Source organism: Ailuropoda melanoleuca, chromosome 9 (assembly GCF_002007445.2).
Source record: "Ailuropoda melanoleuca isolate Jingjing chromosome 9, ASM200744v2, whole genome shotgun sequence".
Taxonomy (NCBI): Eukaryota; Metazoa; Chordata; class Mammalia; order Carnivora; family Ursidae; genus Ailuropoda; species Ailuropoda melanoleuca.
In genome coordinates, this window is record NC_048226.1 from 71,427,895 (window position 1) to 71,449,252 (window position 21,358).

General features: G+C 35.8%; 1 protein-coding gene across 2 annotated transcripts in view; it reads right to left on the bottom strand.

Moving 5' to 3' along the window:
- Window positions 1-1,557: 1,557 nt before the first annotated feature.
- Window positions 1,558-21,358, bottom strand: part of LRP12 (LDL receptor related protein 12) — a 71,238-nt gene continuing 51,437 nt past the window's right edge. For both annotated transcript variants that reach the window (XM_002917476.4, XM_002917475.4), the window contains 5 exons: window positions 21,061-21,196; window positions 11,990-12,192; window positions 9,201-10,305; window positions 7,546-7,678; window positions 1,558-3,834 (listed from right to left, as the gene is read on the bottom strand). In XM_002917476.4, the coding sequence (XP_002917522.1) occupies window positions 2,968-3,834; window positions 7,546-7,678; window positions 9,201-10,305; window positions 11,990-12,192; window positions 21,061-21,196 (2,444 nt within the window). In that variant the 3' untranslated portion in view covers window positions 1,558-2,967. The remainder of the gene's footprint in view (window positions 3,835-7,545; window positions 7,679-9,200; window positions 10,306-11,989; window positions 12,193-21,060; window positions 21,197-21,358) is intronic.

Consider the following 21,358-nt stretch of genomic DNA (forward strand, 5'->3'; position numbering starts at 1 on the left):
TCATATTAAAATATCAAAGGAGAAAAATCGTATGATCATCTCCATAGTGATAAGGCATGTGATAAGATTCAACATGCATTCTTGGTTGTTTTTAAAACATAGGGATCAATGGATACTCCTTAACATGGTTAACTATGTATTTAACATGATTCTAGAAGTACTAGACAATGCAATTAAAATGTAAAGACGTATGCAAACTGAAGATATAATTGTGTAACTGGAAAACACGAAAGAATTAAATAATATTACTAACTATAAGAGATTGGCAGTCTGGTAGCTGGGTAGAAAATTAATAAACAGAAAGGACTCCCTTAATATTGGTATCAAATCCAATGAGATTCCAAAGATTAAACTCTTAAGAACGTATAAGAGCTCTATAAAGTAAAATGTGAAACACGTCTGAAGTAAACGACAATAAAAAAAGGCTTGAACAAATGGGCACCATTTTTCGATAGGTACCATGATTAAGAAGCTTTAACATGACAGATGTCAAATTTTCCTAGGTTAATCTGTAAAATTAAAACTGTCCCCCCCCAAAAGTACTGATGGATTTGTTTTGTGAAACTCAGTAGATGAATTCTAAAGTTCGAATAGAAAAATAAGCAAGAATATTTGAAATATTTAAACGTTAGTTATTAACAGTGTAGGACTAGTATAAAAAAAGAAGGTAGATCAATTGAAGAGGAGTCTAGAAATATATCCAAGAGATATGTAAATTATCATATGATAAAAGGGTCATTGCAAATAGTAAGGAAAGAATGAATTATTTAATAAAGAGCTTTAGGATAAAATTAACTGGGAGAAAAATGGAGCCTTGAAATCAGGATAGACTGTGATTTAAATGGGAAAAAATCAAGTAACAGAAATACCCACTTTAGTTTTAATATTCCAACTCAAATAGATACATTTTTCCCTTAAAAAAAGGTGCAAAAAAGTATGCATAGTATGTTACAATTTGTATTACCATATATGGCATTTATATATATGGATACATTTATGTATCTACCTGGTATCTATCTCTGGAGGGGTATACAGAATCTGGTACGGTACTTATCTCTTTGGAAAGGAACTAAAGGATGGGTGTCAGGGATAGGGGACAGACTTACTTTTTACTGTTTGAACTAGGAAGATGTATTAGCTACTTAAAAAAAGAAATTAAGACACATGCCAGAAAACAAAACCAAGAAATGTATATAATGTAGTATATTATTAGTAGGACCTAAGCAAGATTAATTAGATAATGCAAATTCTGCCAGGAAAATATTCTATAGGGGTCTGAAACGCATCTGAAAATCATATAAAAGAGAACCGATTGAGTTATTGCATCTTCTAAGAAACATTAAGAAGCAGTGTTCTCTAAGGCAAATTTATTCAGTTCCTTAGGAATTTTTACCCTCGATGGCTGGTGTAACCTACTTTACTACAAAGTGGTTAAAGAAGACTATCTGCCCTTTTCTTCTAGACACACTGCATATCTTACGGCCTGAATCTGTATCTGTACTAAAATGCAACAAAAATAAAGAGCAACTCTGATTTAAAAAGTACCTCAAGGCAATATAAAAAAAGTGATTTTAATTCTTGATACATATTAAAACATTTCAGTCAGTTCTTCCTGACAGCATAACACGACAAATACACAAGACCTCAAACATGCTTTAAAATGACATTCGGCAAAGTATTGAAAATTTAATAAATAGCAATAATCACACACAAATACATTTTTCATACTCAATCATTAAGCTACTAAAACGGACAGCTAAGGAATAAATAAACAAGAATTGACAATAAAAAAATATGTGGGGTTTGCAATTCATTCTACTTAAAAAAGGGGGTGGATCTGAATGATTTCTTAATTTGCTTTTCGACATGTAGCACGATCCCCTCCATGAATAAAATATATTGAAAATCACTCTTACAATAATGCAGTCTTTAAATACGACAAATAAATATGAAACCAGCAAAGCAATTTCAAGTTGTAATAAAAATCCCCCCCCCAAGCTATGGAAATATAGAGTCATTGTGGTAGCAAATGACAGTATTTAAAGTGATAGTGCTTGTGCACTAAACTCATCTGTGACCTTGATATGATTTTAGTGCAAATCCCTAGTGTCCAATACAAGCATAACCCTGTACCAGGGAAGGACATTACCAGTTGGAACTTATCTTGTACAATTTTTGTACATATTTTATAAAGTTCAAGATTTAATGCATAGTAGAGTATCTTCATCTGTTTAATTCTGTCCCTAAATAGAGATGAAAAAACGAAATGACTTGGGATTTTACCATTTGGCTTGTACCATCTTAGAGTATTAAAGTCAACATTAGAAAATCTATAAAAGTTTTGTTTTTGCAATTAATTTATCTAACTCTACCTAAATTTCACATCACTGAATGTTAAACGTAAGAGAAAAATTTTTAGACAAGGTTTTTCCCTTTGACAACCTCATATTATGATGAAATCCAATAATATTTAGACAAATGTTACATAAATAAAAACACAGGTGAATATAAGGGGCCTTTTTTTGTACATTAACAACCTTAACATCTGGTATATTAAGTTGCAAGATGTATTGGCAAAAAGCATTAAGGGTTCAATGAAAAGAAGGTATTATTTTGTACAAACAAATGTTTTAACGTAGGAGAGAGAAACTGACAGTTGAGTGAGTTTCAGCAGCCATACTTCTACCGTGAACTACAGTACCAGGATAAAAACAATTAGAAACAAACGGAAGAACATTATTGAACAATATGAATACATAATGCAATTTTAGCTGCTAAAATAGTAAACTCTAAAGTTCATAGAGTTACAAGTTGTTTAATTTAACCATGCAGGCTAAGATATGATAATAAGAAATCACCCTGCATCTTTTTTGTTTTTAAATTAAAACTAGTTTAATCGTGAAGTTACAAAACAACGAATGGATATTGCTCCAACTCATACACAATCTCCCTCGCTGCGATTCGTACCTAACAAAGTAACAAAGCCTCGTCATCACTCGTCTCCTGTTTCAGTGTTGCTTCCAAGCAACTGTCCGGTATCTGGGCAGTGTGGACAATACCACAGCGCTCACAGGGGCCGTCTCGATTACTTGGCCTTACTCCAGGGTTTGTGGCGCTGTACGGCTGTCTAAACCCCTGTCCTTGATCTGAGGCAAGATCGAGAAGAGGTCTGGAGCAGTCGTTCACATCAAAGTCTGAAGCTCCATCAGAAACTGGAATCAGCATTTCGACATCATCATCTTCTTCTCTTCCATGTGCCCCATTATCAAGCTGTCTCAAAGGACTCTGGTTCTGATTTACAGAGCTGGATCGTCCTAACGTAAAACGTACCCAGCGCAGCCCCTGAGTCATTCGACTGAGTGCGCTTGTGAGCTGGTGACGGGCCGGACTCACACCCGGGGGCTCCACACTTGTCGCATCCCTTCCGTTCTCTGTGTGGCCACCTCGCGTGCTCGGAGTTGAGGAACTTCCACTGGCTCCCACTGTTGCTTCTACTGCTGTCGTGGGAGGGACTTTCTGGGGCAAAGGAGCTGCAACCCCCCCAGATGCTCCTGCCGTATCTCTTCTCTCATTTTCTGTGTCTGTGTCGTCGGACTCCACGGAAAACAAACTTCTGTGGGTATGATTTCTTTCAGGTTCTCTACTGGTACTCTGACTGGGGACAACCTCATCCCCATCTGCTGAGACCAAAGCCAATGACCCCGAATGACGCGATCTTGCAAAGTTAAAAATACGATTCCAAATGTTGCTGGATCTGCCTGCCATCGGAAGCCTGATTGAAGTAAATCCAAGCTGAGATCGTACCGCTAGCCTCAGGTTTTCCAAAACAGAAGCCTACAAAAAATAAGAAAAGATCTTAAGATAGCTAACGATGAAGTATGAAAATAAAAAACACCCTTTGAATAAGAATGCGTTGTGGTTAAAGATGCTATTATTGATTGTTAGGGTCCATGAAGGAGGAAGTAAATTCTCTCGTCTATACAGGTTCACCCTACTACAGAATCTAATCTGTAACTTATACCATTGTTCACTTGCTTTGGATTTTCTGGACACTTCACTTTAAAATGATGTTCAGTATCAATTACAACAACTATTTTATTTTAAAACTGCCCACTGTAATCCAATCTAAAAGCGTACTAAAGCCGAAAAATAAAATTATTTGATACTTCTCTAGCTAAGAATGGAAACTAGGCCCTTCATCTGTTTTATGCTTTTTTTTTTTTTTTAAAAAACATAGAACAAGTGAGATTTGATTTACAAAACTGAAACTTTCTAAAACATGTGAAAGTTACATTTCACAGTTGGTTTTCAAGGATTTGTTGAATGAATGGACAATGAAGATTGATTTTTATTGTCATGAATAAAATAATTAATTAATTTGTAATACAGCCGAGGAATCAAGCTAAAAACCTTAATTTGCTTATGGCACTACACAATGGTATTTGAGACATTTGGACTCCTCTCAGTCTTTAAAGTTTTATCTTCTACTAGGCTTAGCGTTAAGCATAAATTATCATATCCTCGTTCTTTGAAAATTTACTTTTTCCTAGATGAATACATTTATGTATTATTTTTAGGACATACAACATTTATTTAAAACAGTCTTTAGGCTCCATCTAGTGGTTATAAAAAGGAGCATTCAAACTTGGAACACACACAGTTTTCATTTGTGGCATTTGGTATTTAAAACACAGTATTTCCAGGAAAGAATGGTGAGTCCATGTGCTCCCTTTTCAAAGATGATATAAATTCCCTCTGCCAAAATGAATAGCTCCTGCCTTTACTCTCAAAGAAGAAATGAAGGAAAGGAAAGATGTGATAGCATGTGCTCTTTATCTTTCTTCAAGATGGGTATTAAGTTTACTTGTAAAACATAAACTCAAGAATATAATTCAGAGAAAGCAAGGAAACTACTTTCATAGGAATATTTAATAATCTAGCCTTAGTAAAGCACAGATTGTCAATAAGAAATCTGAATATCAGCATCACAGATTTGCTATACAAATGAGTCAAGATGTTCCACCAATTACGAAGTTACCTAATTATAAACTGAAAAACAAAATGGTTCATATCCTTAAGGAACTTCTCCATAGATGTGGTCCTCACCATTCAGCATCTGAGTTCTAAGGCTTTGTGTGAGCACCATGTTAACCCAGCAATGAACAGAAGGCTCTGCAGCTAAGCTTCCCTTCTATGCAGCTATCTCCCATCAAGATCAACAATGCTGACTTTCACATTACAGTCAGTCATAGTGAGGTGAAGCTCTCTACTTAGTTATAAGTCTGTTCAATTAAAATTAACATTAGATTCTATAAGGGGATCTCATGAATGTTTTAGGAATAATTTTATATACTTCTTCAGTTTATAATGCAGAAGAAAGCATTCTTTAGAACACATTTCTATTTTTGAATGGGATAGTAATTTAGAATATTGTTTTTCTTTTTAAAAACCCTTATGAAAATTTGAGAATTTGTTACCAAAAGTTTTAAACTTGAAAGTTTAACCTCATAAACTGAATAAAATCCAGCTTACGATTCATAAACGTACTTTTAAAACTTTGTTGAAGGAGAATTCCCTCCTAAGGGTAACTTATAAACCTAAAGGATGGTGTAGTATGTAGTAAAGAATTAAACCGTACCACAGGTGAGGTCTGACTTTTGCCCTCTACTTCTGGGATGTGATCTCTAAGCTCTTACAATGTCTTCTATGACAGGGGTATCCCTGCCTGGGGCCTTGGGGCAGCCAGATACAGAGAACGCTGTGTCTGAGGGGGAGGCTGGAAGCCACACCAGCAATGTGATGCAGGGTGGGTGCTCTGGGTCAGTGCTATCAGTCAAACTCTGCAGGGGCTGGAGACTGAGATCGTCCACATGTACAGTCATCATTCCTAGGTGATGGAGCCCCAGTAAAAACTCTGGAGGCTGAGTCCTGGGTGAGCTTCCCTCCTTGGCAATATTCTGTGCACACTGTCATACACCTGTGTTGAGAGAGTAACACTGTCTTGACTTTATGGGGAGAGAAGAACTAGAAGATCTGTGTTTGGTACCCTCTTGAACCCTGTTCTATGTGTCTTTTCCTTGGCTGATTTAATCTAGGTCCTTCCTTGTAATAAACCATAACCATGAATATAATAGCTTTTAATGGGTTCTGAGTCCATGTAGTGAATTGTCAAAACTGAAAATCATTTTGGGAACCCCTGAACTTATAATTTCTATAAAGATGAGAGCTGCCTTGTGTAGACTGTGCTTCCTCCAACTAGACAATTGGCTAAACTCTTGAAGGCAGCCTCAGGGTATAGGGGTGGTGAGTGGCAGATGGTGGAGTGGGTGGGTGGGTGGAATTAACCACTTTTTGAGTTCCTACCTAAAGAGAAACCTTCCACATGGCAGGGTCAATAGACTATGGCTTTTTCCTATTTTGGACACAAAATTCCAACCAGTGGAACTTCTGAATTGTTTACTTAGCAAAGTAACAATCCAGAGAAATGTTTTTAAAACTATAAATTCTCACCAAATATTTCCTAAAAGACTCAAATAAAGGTGACAGACTGTAATCAGTAATCTTATTTACCAGAAATTAGATCACTGGGATTTTTACACAGAATTAGATCACTAGGAAAACAATGTTTATCAATTTTTATAAATATTTCTGGATGAATTTACATTTTTAAATGTATACATCCTTATGGCTTTATTTTTTTAAGATTTTATTTATTTATTTAATTTATTTCTTTAAAGTAGGCTCCAAGCCCAGCATGGAGCACAATGTGGGGCTTAAACTTATGACCCTGAGATCAAGACCTGAGCTGAGATCAAGAGTCGGACACTTAACTGACTAAGCCACCCACCCAGTCATTCTTGAAAAAGAAATTTTTTAAAAAGTGCTAATAGAAATTTAAAGAATTCAGAAACATTAATAAAGAATGAGTTACTATTTAAAGAAAATGATATGAATTCTTAAACACTATAAAATCTAGCTGTGAAGAAGTTTTCCCTCAAGTCAGGTGGAAATGTTAACTTTATTGCAATTACTTTTATCATTAACTAGTTAACCAGCATGTTACTAATATGTTACCAGTTACTATTTAAAGAAAATACTATGAATTCTGAAACACTATAAAATCTAGCCATGTAGAAGTTTTCCCTCAAGTCAGGTGGAAATGTTACTTAGTTGCAATTACTTTTACTTATTAACTAGTTAATCTAGCATGTTACTAATATATTACTAGCATATTAATTTTAACATTCATTCTTAATCTTCTAGATGTTTAGTTCAAACAGAAAATAACTTACCAGACTTTACTTCTGAATTTTAATACACCAAATGATCCTAAACAGCAAAATGCTTAAGAATCACATAACTAAATCAGAAGAATGAAAAACTGATCTTGTAGCATTTGTTAAAATACAACGAAACAATTAAAATTTCAAATCCTCCATATATTTAATCCTTGACTTGACTGCAAAAATTATGACAAAGGTCCTTTATCATATATACAAATATAGAATTCATTTTATGAGACAGAAATAATAAACTGCAACATACCTGATTAGGTGAACAAACAGGAAAATCTTCAACTGGTGGAATTAAACCCTGAGCAATCAATTGTCCATAAGAGGGAGGAGCTTCTCTTCTTAGCAATTCTGCTTCCACTCTTGACAACTGCGTTTCAAATGACCTTTGAGAGAAAACGGGATAAAAAGGGTTAAAAAAAAAAAAGGCAAGACAAACTAATGATTTTTGAATCAACAATTAAAACAATCTGAACCTTAATATATTTGACCATTTTTAAAGCTTAGTCAACCAACATTTATTGAATATCTATACCATTCCTACACTGAGAATACAAAGATGAAGAAGATAGTCTATCCTCATGGGGCTTTATATTAGGAGCCTGGATCACTAAGTTCTAATGAATTAGAAATCCCCATAAGAGGTAAAGGTATTAGATTTTTAAACCCCTAAGAACATAAGGGGCTTTGGATTTTAGGTGGAAGTAATCATCCAGTTCAACACATTTAGTTTATAGATGAGGAAAAGAGTTGTTAATATACTTTCTTGCATAGCTTGTTCCTAAACTCAAGACCTCAGACTCTTCATTAAGCTCTTATGCTGCAATGTAGTAAAAAATCTTCTGGCCATTTATACTTGTCCAAAGACAAGATGCAGCATGATTACTTTGATTCTGTGCATCTATTAGCTTAGTTGTCTGGGACATGAAGTTCCTTGTTGAATCTATTATTTGTAACTCTCCTGGAACGTAGGGTCACTATCTCCACGACAGCCTCCTAAGGGACCTCTCTCTGCCATCAGCTTCTCCCAGGTCCAGTCTATCCTGCACCACGTGGAAGAAAACCTTCCTGCAGGTCACCCTTTATACTTAACCATTTCTTACGTAACTGAGAACTCTGACACATGGCTCTTATGGTCCTCCACAACATGACACTGGCCCATGTTCCAAGTTTCACCTTTCAGCCCTTCATATGTACCTTAGGCTCCAGACATCCTGAACTATGTGCTACTTTTCCAAGCAATGCTGGGGATTCCTACTTCTATGCATTTTCCCAGGCTAATTTTTTCAACTACAAGACCTTTTCCTGTCTACATTCTGCTTATAGATTTCAAATGGCACTTCTTCAATAAAAGCCCTTCCATAATCCCCTCATCAAATTAGGCATCTTTTGACTTTTACACCACTTTGTTTTATAGTTCTTACAGCATTTGTATTTTCGTCATCTTATTCCACCCACTAACGACTTCCTCCTAACTGTAAAGTGCCTGTGAAATTATGCCTTATTCATTTTCTACTCATCTGTATAGTGCTTTGAACATAGTAGGTTCTCAAATATTTGCAACTGTCGAATTCCTATTTATAAAAACACGGGTTAAAACATTACAACTGAGAAGTGCAGCTTGCAAAGTTCCTATAAAACAGATTAATCTGAAAACAGAAACTGGTAAATACAGATTGGCTTTTCTCACCTCATAACCTAAGTATTTATTAGTTTTTAAAATGTGTTTAGCCTCTTGGGTCTTAATCTTTCCACACTAATTTCATAAATCACGAAAGACAGTTATCTATTTCCAAAAATGGTATAACACCAATGTCTATCACTGATGACGTTAAAGCTCTGCTGCAAACACTGGGACCATGTGTATTGCAGAAGGCACAACCACTACAGTTTCGTCTTGATACTGACCTTCGTTCAAACATTCTCAGAGAATAGAGCTTACAGGTACATCCCAGGGCAATGACCAGTAACAGGCCACAGATAAGGCTCCCTATGACGGCTGCAGTTATGACTCTGGTCGGCACAATGACCGGGCAATTCTCCTCATCGCTGCCGTCACCGCAGTCATCCTGAGAATCACACACCCAGCTTTCAAACACACAACGATTGTTTTTACAGTGAAAATTTCCTGGCTGGCAAAAAAAGCAGTTTTTTTCATCTGAGCCATTCGGGCAATGATTCTGGTAGTTGCAGCGATCAGAACGAGGATAACAGACACCGTTTCGGGAACAGGGGAATTCTTCCTTCTGGCACATGGTGCAGTTTATTTCATCCCTTCCGTTTGGGCAATGCCAATACCCATCACAGCGCTGCTGTTCTGTGTAACACCCCCAGTTACCCCCACAGGGTATTTCCCAAGGCAAACAGAAGCCATCTACTTGGTAAGTGGCATTAAATCCCCTTGCAGCGTTCACTTTGTCGGCGCAAAAATGGACCCTGATCTGCCCGGAAGAAGAAACAACTGTAAGAGGTGCATGAGAATCAAAAGCCGTTAAGACACGCAAAAGCTTGTGTGGATTCTCCTCTAACCCATCGTATATTTTGACGTAATCGCCATAACCAGTACCATCGAGTTTAAAGTCGGTGAAGCGTAAAATGACTTTACGATGATCACCAGTATCTATTAACCAGGTGCAGTTGCTTCCAGGAGGATAGAAATCCGGGTAATTGGGAGAATTGAAAGTACCGTAGAAATATTTTAGCCACTGCCCACAGGTCGGCATGTCACAGTCGATCTCGTCTCCGAGGTCCAGGCAGTCAATGTTGCCGTCGCATTTCAGAGATTCCGGGAGGCACGTGTAAACCTTGGTGAACCGAGACAGACACTGGAACTGGTTGTAGGCACAGGGCTGAAAGGAAGCGGATGTCGGGGGGTCGGCTTCTCGGGCGCAGACCTCCTCGTCAGACCCGTCTCCGCACTCGTCCATGCTGTTGCATTTCCAGGCTTCAGGTATACACTTGCCATTGCCACAGCGGAACTGATCGCAAGCACAGTTGGGTTCTTCGGATTTCCCTGGGAGGGCGTGGGGAGGACGGAGAAGGAGAGGCAAGGAGAAAAAAAACCATACTCTTTAAAAGATACAGAACAGCAAGTGGTATTTTTATAATAAACATTAAGCCCAAGCGATAGGGGTTTAAAAAAATCTTATTTTAAAAAACAGATTAGGTTCTAATGGCAAATTAATATTGGCTCAACAATTCAATTTATTAAACACCTATTGCTTGTTCCATGAAGACCTTTGTATTTTGACCTAAAGCAAAGAGAACACAAACCAGGGTTGCTGGAAGAGAGGTAGGTGGGGGGGATGGGATGGAATAATGGGTGATGGGTATTAAGGAGGGTACTTGCTGTGATGAGCACTGGGTGTTGTATGTAAGTGATGAATCACTAAATTCTCCTCCTGAAACTAATATTATGATGTGTGTTACTGGAATTGAAATAAAAACATGGAAAAAACAAAAGGGAGGAGAACAGTTCTGCTTTTGTAGAGAGCTGTTTTACTGCAGAACATTTAGTAATCTAAGATACATGAGCCAATAGACGATACTGCCTAAAATTTTTAAATAGTTTACTGTATAAACATCATTAGAATGACAGACGTATTGAAATAAAGACAAATTCACCCACAAAAATCACCTTTCCAAATCAATTCTTTTCATATTTTTTGTGTTCTTTTCTAGTTCTTGTTTTTATATATACAATATTTTGCTATAGGTGTCATACAGCATACACTATTTTGTAATCCTATTATATAGATCCAAGTTTCTGCTAAGCTTATTATAAGATTAGCTTTATATAGAGTTGATAATATTTCATGTGATCATAACACAACACTTCCATTTTATAATTCTACTGTTTTATACAAATGCAAAACACTGCATGAATCTGAGCTAAAGATATACATTTACTCATCAAAATAGTAGGGGGAAAGAGAGAAAAAACTTGAAATGCCTATAGAATTCCAATCATTGTAGTGTACCATCCTAAATATATATCAATAATGAGGAAGGGGAAGAAAATCAAACATTAGATCCTTACGGTCCCCAAAACTAACAATGTTTATGACAATACTTACTTCTCCACTAACAACTTACTTATTGGTAAAGAGGTGACAGAAAATGTGCTTCAGAAACTAAATAAGTATTACAAAGAAAAAGCAGCATATCTGTTGAAAAGACGATTACAAATTTTAGAAGATGTAAAATGATTTTCAGCAAAAAGTATATATAATTCTAATACTCTGAGTTATTCACATATGTATAATCTGGTCACACTTTTTGAAAGAAAAGATTCAGAACAGTAAAAGAAGACTTCTGATACTACAAACCATGGAGTGAAAAGGAATGTCTTTTCTGCGAAGCTGTAAAGACAATGGTCATTCAGACACACAAAAACACACTCTGAGGCAACTTTCAGGTTATCAGTAAACACCTGAGGGAAAAAATGTTACTTTTAAAAAAAGTGTATTTAAATATTTAAAAAGAAAGTTGACCTTGGTTTATAAAACTGATCATTAGAATGTACAAAACACCTTTTTGAGACTGTGCTCTAGGGCACCTGAGCCTTCTTCAATCTCAATAGCCTTGAGGCTTAGTCAAAATTAAATGGGTATTGTTTTAGAAGACTAGCCCCAAAGTGACTTGGTATATACTACGGAATTCTGTTCATTGTCTTTCTTCTTTTTTTGAAAACACACCTGAAAAATATGCCAGTCTGAAACCCTTTCTAGAGATACTGTCATCGGAATGGAACCTGATCCAGACGTGGTCTTGGGAAGAAATATATGGTGGTGGAACTGTCGAACCACAAGCTCTGTAACTTTCAATGTTCTTGTATGTTTCTATCGTCAACCAGTCCAAACTGCATCTTCTGGACCCTTGAATATCAAAATCCTGAAAACTAGAAATAAAAAGTCAGAAAAGGCTATTAATAAGGGTAATTTTAGAAAAAAAATTTCATAATAATACAATATAACTGAGGACTTTATTGTAAGCCTCCATATTCGCTGATTCTCCTGGGTTTTCCAGGCATACAGCCATGTCATCAGCAAACAATAACACTGTTTCTATGTTCCTAATGTTTATACCTCTTTTTCAGATTCTCAAACAATACTTCTTAAGTAATACCAGATTCCAAAATAATGCTAAAAAAACCCTAGGTAATAGTTGGCACCTTGTTTCTTTTTCTTCTGTTTGTGTTTAGGAAGGCCTACTTCTAAATCAGAATATCCTAATTGTCCTGTATTTGAACTAGAAACACCACTCCATAATCTGATAAACTGAAGTACACACAGAGAATGTCAGCCTCCTCTTAGATTAGACTGCTTCATTTGCTTGCTTAGTGAAAAGTTTACAGCTTACATTTTCAGGAGAGCAAATAGCACAAATCTAAGGAAAGTAAAAAAAAGTAAAAACGAACAAACAAAAAATATTTATCAGTGAAAAATCTCTCAGATTGGGAATACTTTTTTTTTTTAAAGATTTTTTTTATTATTTTTATTTTTATTCGACAGAGATAGAGACAGCCAGCAAGAGAGGGAACACAAGCAGGGGAAGTGGGAGAGGAAGAAGCAGGCTCATAGCAGAAGAGCCTGATGTGGGGCTCGATCCCATAACACCGGGATCACGCCCTGAGCCGAAGGCAGACGCTTAACCGTTGTGCCACCCAGGCGCCCCTGCTTTCTTTTTTTTTTTTTTTTTTTAACAGATGTTACGCTATAGTCAAAGACTATCTTGTCGTTCATAAAATACTGGCATGCAAAAAGGGCAAAAAAGTCAAAAGCACATATAAAATTAACTACTGCTATGAAAAAAGAGAAACTAAAGCACTATTTTCCAATAACATGTTTCCACCAAGCAGGGAATATCTGACTTTATCTCCATGCCTCTGCCTCAAATTGTGAAACTGAAATTAATTATTCAAGGATTTTTACATCAGGATATTTCCTGTTTTAACAGTCTGAGTAACTACAAGAAAAACTGACAGATAATCTGATTGTTACCAGTTTTTCACTATTCTGAACAATGCTTTAAAGAACTCTTGTATGTATCTCTGCATGAGCAAATATTTCTCTAGGACAAATTTTTCTAGAAGTAGAATTGCTAGGTCAAAAGACAAAATTCCTCTTTAAATTTGACAGACACTGACAGAAATATTTATACTAACTAATTTCCATTGAGTTTTATGAAAGAACCTTATACTCCATGACTCTGGAAAATTGGGATATTCTGTTTTTTAAAAAAACTGTTACCAACTATTCTGCATTTCCTTATTTACGGAGATTGAAACACTTTAGGTTTACTTTTTTTTTTTTTTTTAAAGATTTTATTTATTTATGACAGAGATAGAGACAGCCAGTGAGAGAGGGAACACAAGCAGGGGGAGTGGGAGAGGAAGAAGCAGGCTTATAGCAGAGGAGCCCTGACGTGAGGCTCGATCCCATAACGCCGGGATCACGCCCTGAGCCGAAGGCAGACGCTCAACCGCTGTGCCACCCAGGCGCCCCCTCTTATGTTTACTTCTTATGTTTATTTCTTTTCCTATGAATTGCTTTGTTCTATCATCCTTCATCAGAAATTTTTCTTATTCACTTAAAAATTCTCTATGTAGTAAAAACATGTACCTATTTAGGGGTATGTCTATAATGCAAGATATAGGTACAGATATCTGTACCCACATTCTCTCCAATAGCTGATGTCAGTCATTGGTTGGCACGAACTGACATCTCTCACTGGGTTTTATGCGCACTTCCCTGAAGACTAATGATGTTGAACGTCTTTTCATGTGCTTATTGGTCATTCTTACATCTGTGAAGTGTATGTTCAAGTCTTTTGCCCATTTAAAAAAACTGAGTTGTTTCTCAAGTTATTCAATGTTCTCAGGGACAGGTCAAGATTTTACACCTACTTGGTTTTATCACGCATGGAACATTCTCGTCTGGTCATCCTGCACTTGTGGAGGTTTGGTTTAGCTTTGCCCTTAGTCTTAGGTGAATTCTTAATTTTAGGACATTGTGTTTACTTATAATGTATGACATTTCTGTGGCTTCAATAAAATCCCATTTACCACGCTCCTCAAACTCAGCAGGTTTCAGACTCCAAACTCTGCCTCAGCCACAGGGCACAGCTGCTGAAATCCTGGAGTACCTTTTTCTACCAGGTTTCTTAGTGTCTCTTAAGCATGCACAGTTCAGAAAAGAGCAAAGAATTTGAGAAGAATGCAGATGTAAGGGCTTCCTACATTGGGGCTCTCTCCTTTCTGGGACTTGCCTTTTCAATTTCCAGCTACTCTGACAGGCTCAACGCCACCGTGATACCACCTCAAGCTCATGAGACTGTGGTGGTCTGTCTGTTTGAGTTCCAGTTACTCCACTCTGCCTGGGGAGCTAACAGGAAGCAAATGTATCTCACCAGTGTGGGTCCTTTCTTTCAAGGGTTTAGTTCCCTCTAGCTTCTGCCATTTCTATTTACTTTCTAGAACCTCTGAATAGTTTTTAAAAAATTGTTATCCAAAGTTGATCATTGTTTATGGGTGGGCTGGTCAGATTCAGCTAAGGAATCCCTTAATACACTTTTACCCACTAAAATGTTTAAGATTGAGGAAACCAGGATCCTTGCCCAGAAGAAAAGAAATGATCAATCAATATCTATTCATGTATACACTCTTGGATTTGGTTTGCTAATATTTCATTTAGGATTATTAAAATACATTTAAAAGTAAAATTAGGTTTCAGGTTTTCTTTTTTTGTGATTCATCATAGTTTATAGAACAAAGATGCTGATCACATACTTGTACCTGTTGAAAGTACAGATCTAGGGTAGAAACTTTCAATTTCTTCATGTTTTTTGGTTTATTCAGCTTTCTCTAAACTTTTGAGCCACCTTTGGTAATTTAAATTTTTGTAGAAATCATTTTATTATCAAGATAAAATTTTACTATCAAGGTAAAATTTGTTACAAAGCAGAAACAGTACTTTCTTACATTAAAAATTGTTTTCATATCTGTGGGCTTTATATTTGCCTGGATTTCTATAGAGATGAGCATAGTATTGGCAAACATGGAGAGTTTCATCTCTTCCTTCCCATTTTTCCTATTACTCATTTCTATTTATTGTCTTTTTGCATTGACTCAGGGTTTCTAGTATAAGCAGTGAAAACATGCATCCTCATCCTCGTCCTCAGTACTAAAATTAACTTCAATATTAAGTTTGATTGAAATACTTTTTAACAGATACCTTTTATCAGGTTAAGGAATTCCTTATCTATTCATTTAATAACACCTGCCTAAACTATTTGGGTTTAGAATTTTTATCTGAATGTTGATTCAATTTCTTTAGTGCAGAATCAATTCTTGAATCAATTTTGGTAATGTACACTTTCTAGAAAAATGGTCCAATTTATCTAATTGTATAACAGTGTTACCATAAACTATTCATAATACTCCCTTGTGACTTTAGAAGTCTCTATTATTGTATTTATAATTTTAGACACTTTTGCTCATTCTTACTTGTACCTTTTCTCTTTTTTTCTTCCGTCTTGCTTTGAGATTTGTTTATTTTCCTGAGGTTTCCAGTTTGTTTGTTTTATTGAATCTTATTGTTTATTCTCTCTATTTAATTATTTTCTGGTCTTATCTTACTGTAGTGGGGTATCTGGGTGGCTCAGTCAGTTAAGAGTCTGCCTTTGGCTCTAGTCATGATCTCCGGGTCCTGGGATCCAGCCCCGGGTTGGGCTCCCTGCTCAGTAGGGAGTCTGCTTCTCTCTCTCTCTCCCTCTGCCCCACCCCACTGCTCATTCTCTGTCTCTCAAATAAATAAATAAATAAAATCTTAAAAAAAATTTACCCTGTAGTTTTCCTTCTATACTCTTAAGAAAATGCTGAGCTCGTTTATTTCCCATTCTGCTTATTTTTAAGTCAAGGCATTCAAGCTGTAAATTTTTCACTAAGTAGTCCATCAATGTGTCCCAACAGATTTAATAAGTTAATACTTTCATTATGGTTATTTTCAAAATATTTCATGAGTTCCAGTGTGATTTTCAGCATTAGTGCAGGAGTTTTTTAGGCATATGCTTTCAAACATAGGGGTTTTGTTGTTATTTCCCCCCAGTTTTTTATTGTGGTTTCTAATTTAACTGCATTGTGGTCAGAGAACACAATCTGAATAATGCAAAGTCTTAGAAATGGAATTCAGAATTCCTCTGTGGTTTAATACATAAATTTTTGTAAATATTCCATATGTTTTTGAAAACAATGTATATTCTCTATTCACTGAATAGAAACATATTTAGTGTTCCTACTGGATCAAGCTTGTTAATTTTTATCAAATCTTCTATCTTTACTATTTTTGTTTAATCTGTTGAATTCTGATTAAAGGTACGTTATTATATTAACTTCCACTGACTGGATCAAACTTGGTAATTCTTCATATTTTGCTGTTTTGCATGTATTTTAGGCTTTGTTATGAGGTACACAAAATTTACCATGATTCCATCTTCCTAGTGGATCATTTCATTTGTTACTAATATTTTGTGTCTTAAGCTAAATTACATCTATTGTTAATCTTTCTACACTAGCTTTCTCTATATCAGTATTTCCAAAGCTTATCTTTTTCTATCACCCCTTTCTGAGCTGTCTGTGTTTGTTTTAGGTATGTTCTTAGAAGCCCTTTATAGGAGGGTCACACCAATCAACAAACCAATAAACCTGATCAGACTGTCTTTAAAAGGTTAAATGAATTTTTTATTGAACACCCCTTCTATTGAGGGAGATGTTTCACTTTCCTCCTTTCCTGTGTTCTTTTGTATTGATAGGTTTTTTTTTTATTTCTTTTTCTTTACCAGATACTCAAGATTGCTATCTATTTTTTTCAGTAGTTATCTTTAGATGTTGTAATTCAAATACTAAAACATACTTTTGTTCTAATAAAGGCCAAGTAAGAGTATTCGGTGTTTCTGTTCTCTTTTCAAATTCTCAGATTTGGTGGAAAAATTTACAGCCTTATTTTCACTAATCTCTAACCGAAATTTGGCATTCACTTATGAATATAAACAACAAACCATGATAGTATTTACTCTGTCACTCTGTCGCCAGCAGAAATCACAGATAATTACATTACATTTCAGCTTAAATATCTAGAAAAACTATTTACACTCAAAATCACCTTGAAATTACAGTAGCTGTTAGAATCATCACTTATTAATATGTTAATAGCATATATTACTATATTACAAACTTGTAAAAATGTTCCAATAGCTATACCTCAATATAATTGGTTCCCTTTGTAATAATATGTAGTATGACTTATGAGTTTAAAAACATTTTAGAAAAGAATCTATACATGTCACTAACTACCAAAGTGTTCACAGCATAAAAAAGGTTAAAGAAAAAAATCCTGATGCACTTGTGATGAGCAGTGGGTGATGTGAAGAATTGTTGAACCGCTATATCGTACACCTGAAAACTAATATAATACTGTATGTTAACTATACTGGAATTAAAATAAACAAAAACAAATAGGGTTATCATGTCTGGAGTAAATTTGTGTTTGGATTTTGTTGACTGTTTCTGTTAGTATTAATATTTTCCATACATTCTGGAAATAATGCTCATTCTGTAGAAGCTTTTCTGGTTTTCTCTCTCTCCTTTTAACCCACTCTCTTTCTGTATTCCCCCGTTTGTGTTTTGTAGCTACGTCCACCTGTGTCTCCATTCCAGAACAGTCTTAATACGGTGGTTCAGAGGATTACAGATCCTGTCGTGGAGTCAGTAGGTAGCCAGGTTAAATTCCTATTTGTAAGGGTACGTCCTCCCACCTCTCTAAGTTTTCAGCCCCATACAAGTTCAGGCAGTGGTTAGTGATTAATGCAAGTTTTTTCCAGTCCTTTTTTTTTTTTTTAATTAAAAACAAAATTTTTAATTTTTATTTAAATTTAATTAACATATAGTGTATTATTAGTTTCAGAAACAGAGCTCAGTGCTTCATCAGTCTTATATAATACAAGTACTCATTACATCATGTGCCCTCCTTAATGTCCATCACCCAGTTACCTTATCTCCCCCCCCAACCCCTTAAGCCTTCTTTCTTGAGCAAAACACCCTGACTCTAGTCCTTGACTTCAAGCAGGGAATTAAAATCCAATCCTCTATCTCTTCTTGTTAAGATGGCCTTTGTTGATTTTGTTAAGTTTCAAGGGAGAGGAGTAAGGTAAAAACGCCTTCATGTTACCTCTTCAATCAGGTTTATAAGGAGAGCTCTAAGTACTACTCATACATTGTTCATGTAACTTTAGTTTCCCTCTTTTATCAGGTTTTAATTTTATTTTAAACTCAGGAATGAATGTTTTCTTTTTACCAAAATGCTTTTTTTTTTTTAAAGATTTTAATTAATTAATTAATTTGACAGAGAGAGAGAGAGAGAGAGAGAGAGAGCGCGCGCACACGCACAAGTAGGCAGAGCGGCAGGCACAGGGAGAGAGAGAAGCAAGCTCCCCACTGAGGAGAGCCCGATGCAGGGGTTGATCCCAGAATCCTGGGACCATGGCCTGAGCTGAAGGCAGATGCTTAACTAACTCAGCTACCCAAGTGCCCCTATCAAAATGCTTTAAAACGTCTGTCTATTCTAGATAATCATACACTTTTTCTTTGACTTGTTAATATGGTAAATTGATTTAGAATTTTCTAATAGTGACTCACTTTTATGTCTAAATGAGCTGCATTTGATCATGGTATAAATTTCTTTTGAACAATTTAAGATTACAGCAATATTCACAAGTGAAACTTGACTGTCTTTCTGTGTGTGTGTGATTTTTTTAAAGTTTGGTATTAAATGATAATGATTTCAGTAAGAACTAGGACAATTACTTTCTGATCTCATTAGGCTGTACAAATCCAAATTCACTAACTTCTTCTGGAATATAGGAAATTTTCCTTTAAATATATGGCTTATCTCTAATTCAGTACTGTGCTTGGTTTTAGCGTTTCTTTGTAAAATCTCAAGGGTCCAACACATGATCAGAACCAAATGGCAGTATTTCACGTAGCCTCCTCCGTGCTGGGAAGAATTTCCAAGTTTTATGGAACTGAGCTGGTAGGTGGCAAATTTAATTTTGGGGTTGGATTTTTAGGTTAAAGATAAAAATCTCCAAAAACTCTAGCTTTATGTTGAAAGAAATCCAGTACATGGAATCCCATGGTAAAAATGCTATTTTGTAAACATGTTTATACTTAGTCGCATTGTAAGTAACAGAAAATAGGCACATTGTCCGGGTTCCACCCTGGCACTGTTGCAGAAGGATAATCTTAATGGCACATGCTACCAAGCCATCAGGCAAGAAAATCACACTTCTCACAGAGAACAGTTTCTGTTCAAGCTCAGCTTCAGCGTTCCAGAAGAACTGGCCTGGGGCAGAAGGGACCAGAGCAAAACAAACCAGATGGCCCCTGTTTTATGGCTTCCACAGAAAAAAGGGGAACTGAACACAGCTGTGCTTCTCCAGAGACACTGGTTGTCTCATTAGTTAAGGGATATAAATAAGGAAGATGGATGAAATAGATAAAGGGGATTAAGAGGTACAAACTGCCAGTTGTAAAATAAATAAGTCACAGAGATGAAAAGTACAGCATAGGGAACATAGTCAATATATTACAGTAACATCATATGGTGACAGATGGTGCCTACCTTATCATGGTGAGTACTGAATAATGTAGAGAATTGTTGATCAGTGTGTTGTGCGCCTGAACTAACATCACACTGTACGTTAATTATATTTTAAAAACCCCCGCGAAAGTCGGCTAAACTTACAATCTTATTTTTAAAAAATGTAAGAAGAAGGGATTTGAGTCTGTGATCTGCCAGGTCTCTTCTAAATCTAAAATCCCACACTTTTTACCTATAAAAATGTTACTAATGAAAGAATATTGAAGATGCCTTTGTGCTGTTGCAGACACTGCCTCTGTGATAGGCATGACTTTCTGATTTATGTTTCAGTTCCCACTACAGTTCTTTGTTGAGGCACAGTATTTTTTTCTTTCCTTCAGGCAAATTTTTTTTCTAATAGCCTTGATATAACTTCCTTAAGCGAGCGTTATCTAGTTCCACTGAATCTTTTCTCCTTAGCATCTTATTCCCATAGTGCTTTTCCGCAATTTTAAATGTTTTTAAAATGAATCTAATCTTTCTTATTTATATTTATTAGAATCTTAAACTTTTGTTTATTTCTCCTAGGAATCTCTTTTATTTTGTATTCTTAACAAAAGTTCTTTTGTTTCAAAGTTATATAAAAAAAGATTTTTCTAGACACATTATCAGCTTGTTTCAAGTTTTATATACATATATATACACAGGTAAACACTACAATCATGTTTTAGCTTGTTAAGACAGAGGACTCTACTAATGAGACTAAGGTTATGGGCTAGATCTCCAAGTGATTAGTGAGTTTTGTTTATTTGTCCCACAGCCAAAGATTATACTCTTGATCCCAATAAGCTATTTTGCAAATGTACACCTTTTGTTAAAAGGTGATCTAGAAGAATATGGATGGCTCAGTGGAAATCCGTTACCACCATCAGAAAATATTCAAAACACATGCCCTTACAGTAAGGTGAAGGATGGGCCATTATTCCCACCCTTAATATGGTACTGGTAACTATAGCTTATTACATTTTTAGAAAATTGTCTTTTTATATAACTGCATGCTGAGTGATGATACCTGGAAACTGAATTTATATCTTGTAATATTATATAGTAATTCAGAAAGGTATCAGCATTACCTTATAGTAATGATTTCCCCTGGGTTTGCCCGTATGAACCAGCTGCAGTTGATTTTGGCAGGATATTCGGAAGGCCAGCCTGGGCTTGTGATTATACCACTTGGTGCTCGAATTTGTTCTGGAGTCTCTCCACAAGCTGGAAGAAGCCAAAGCAATCTTAGCTAATTATTATACTTCAAAGCAAAGCAGTTAGTGTTTACTCAAAAAAAAAAAAAAAAAAACCACACTTCAGACATCAAATCATATACAATAAAATATGCTATCATCAACCTTAAAGATCTTTTATTACTCCAGTAAG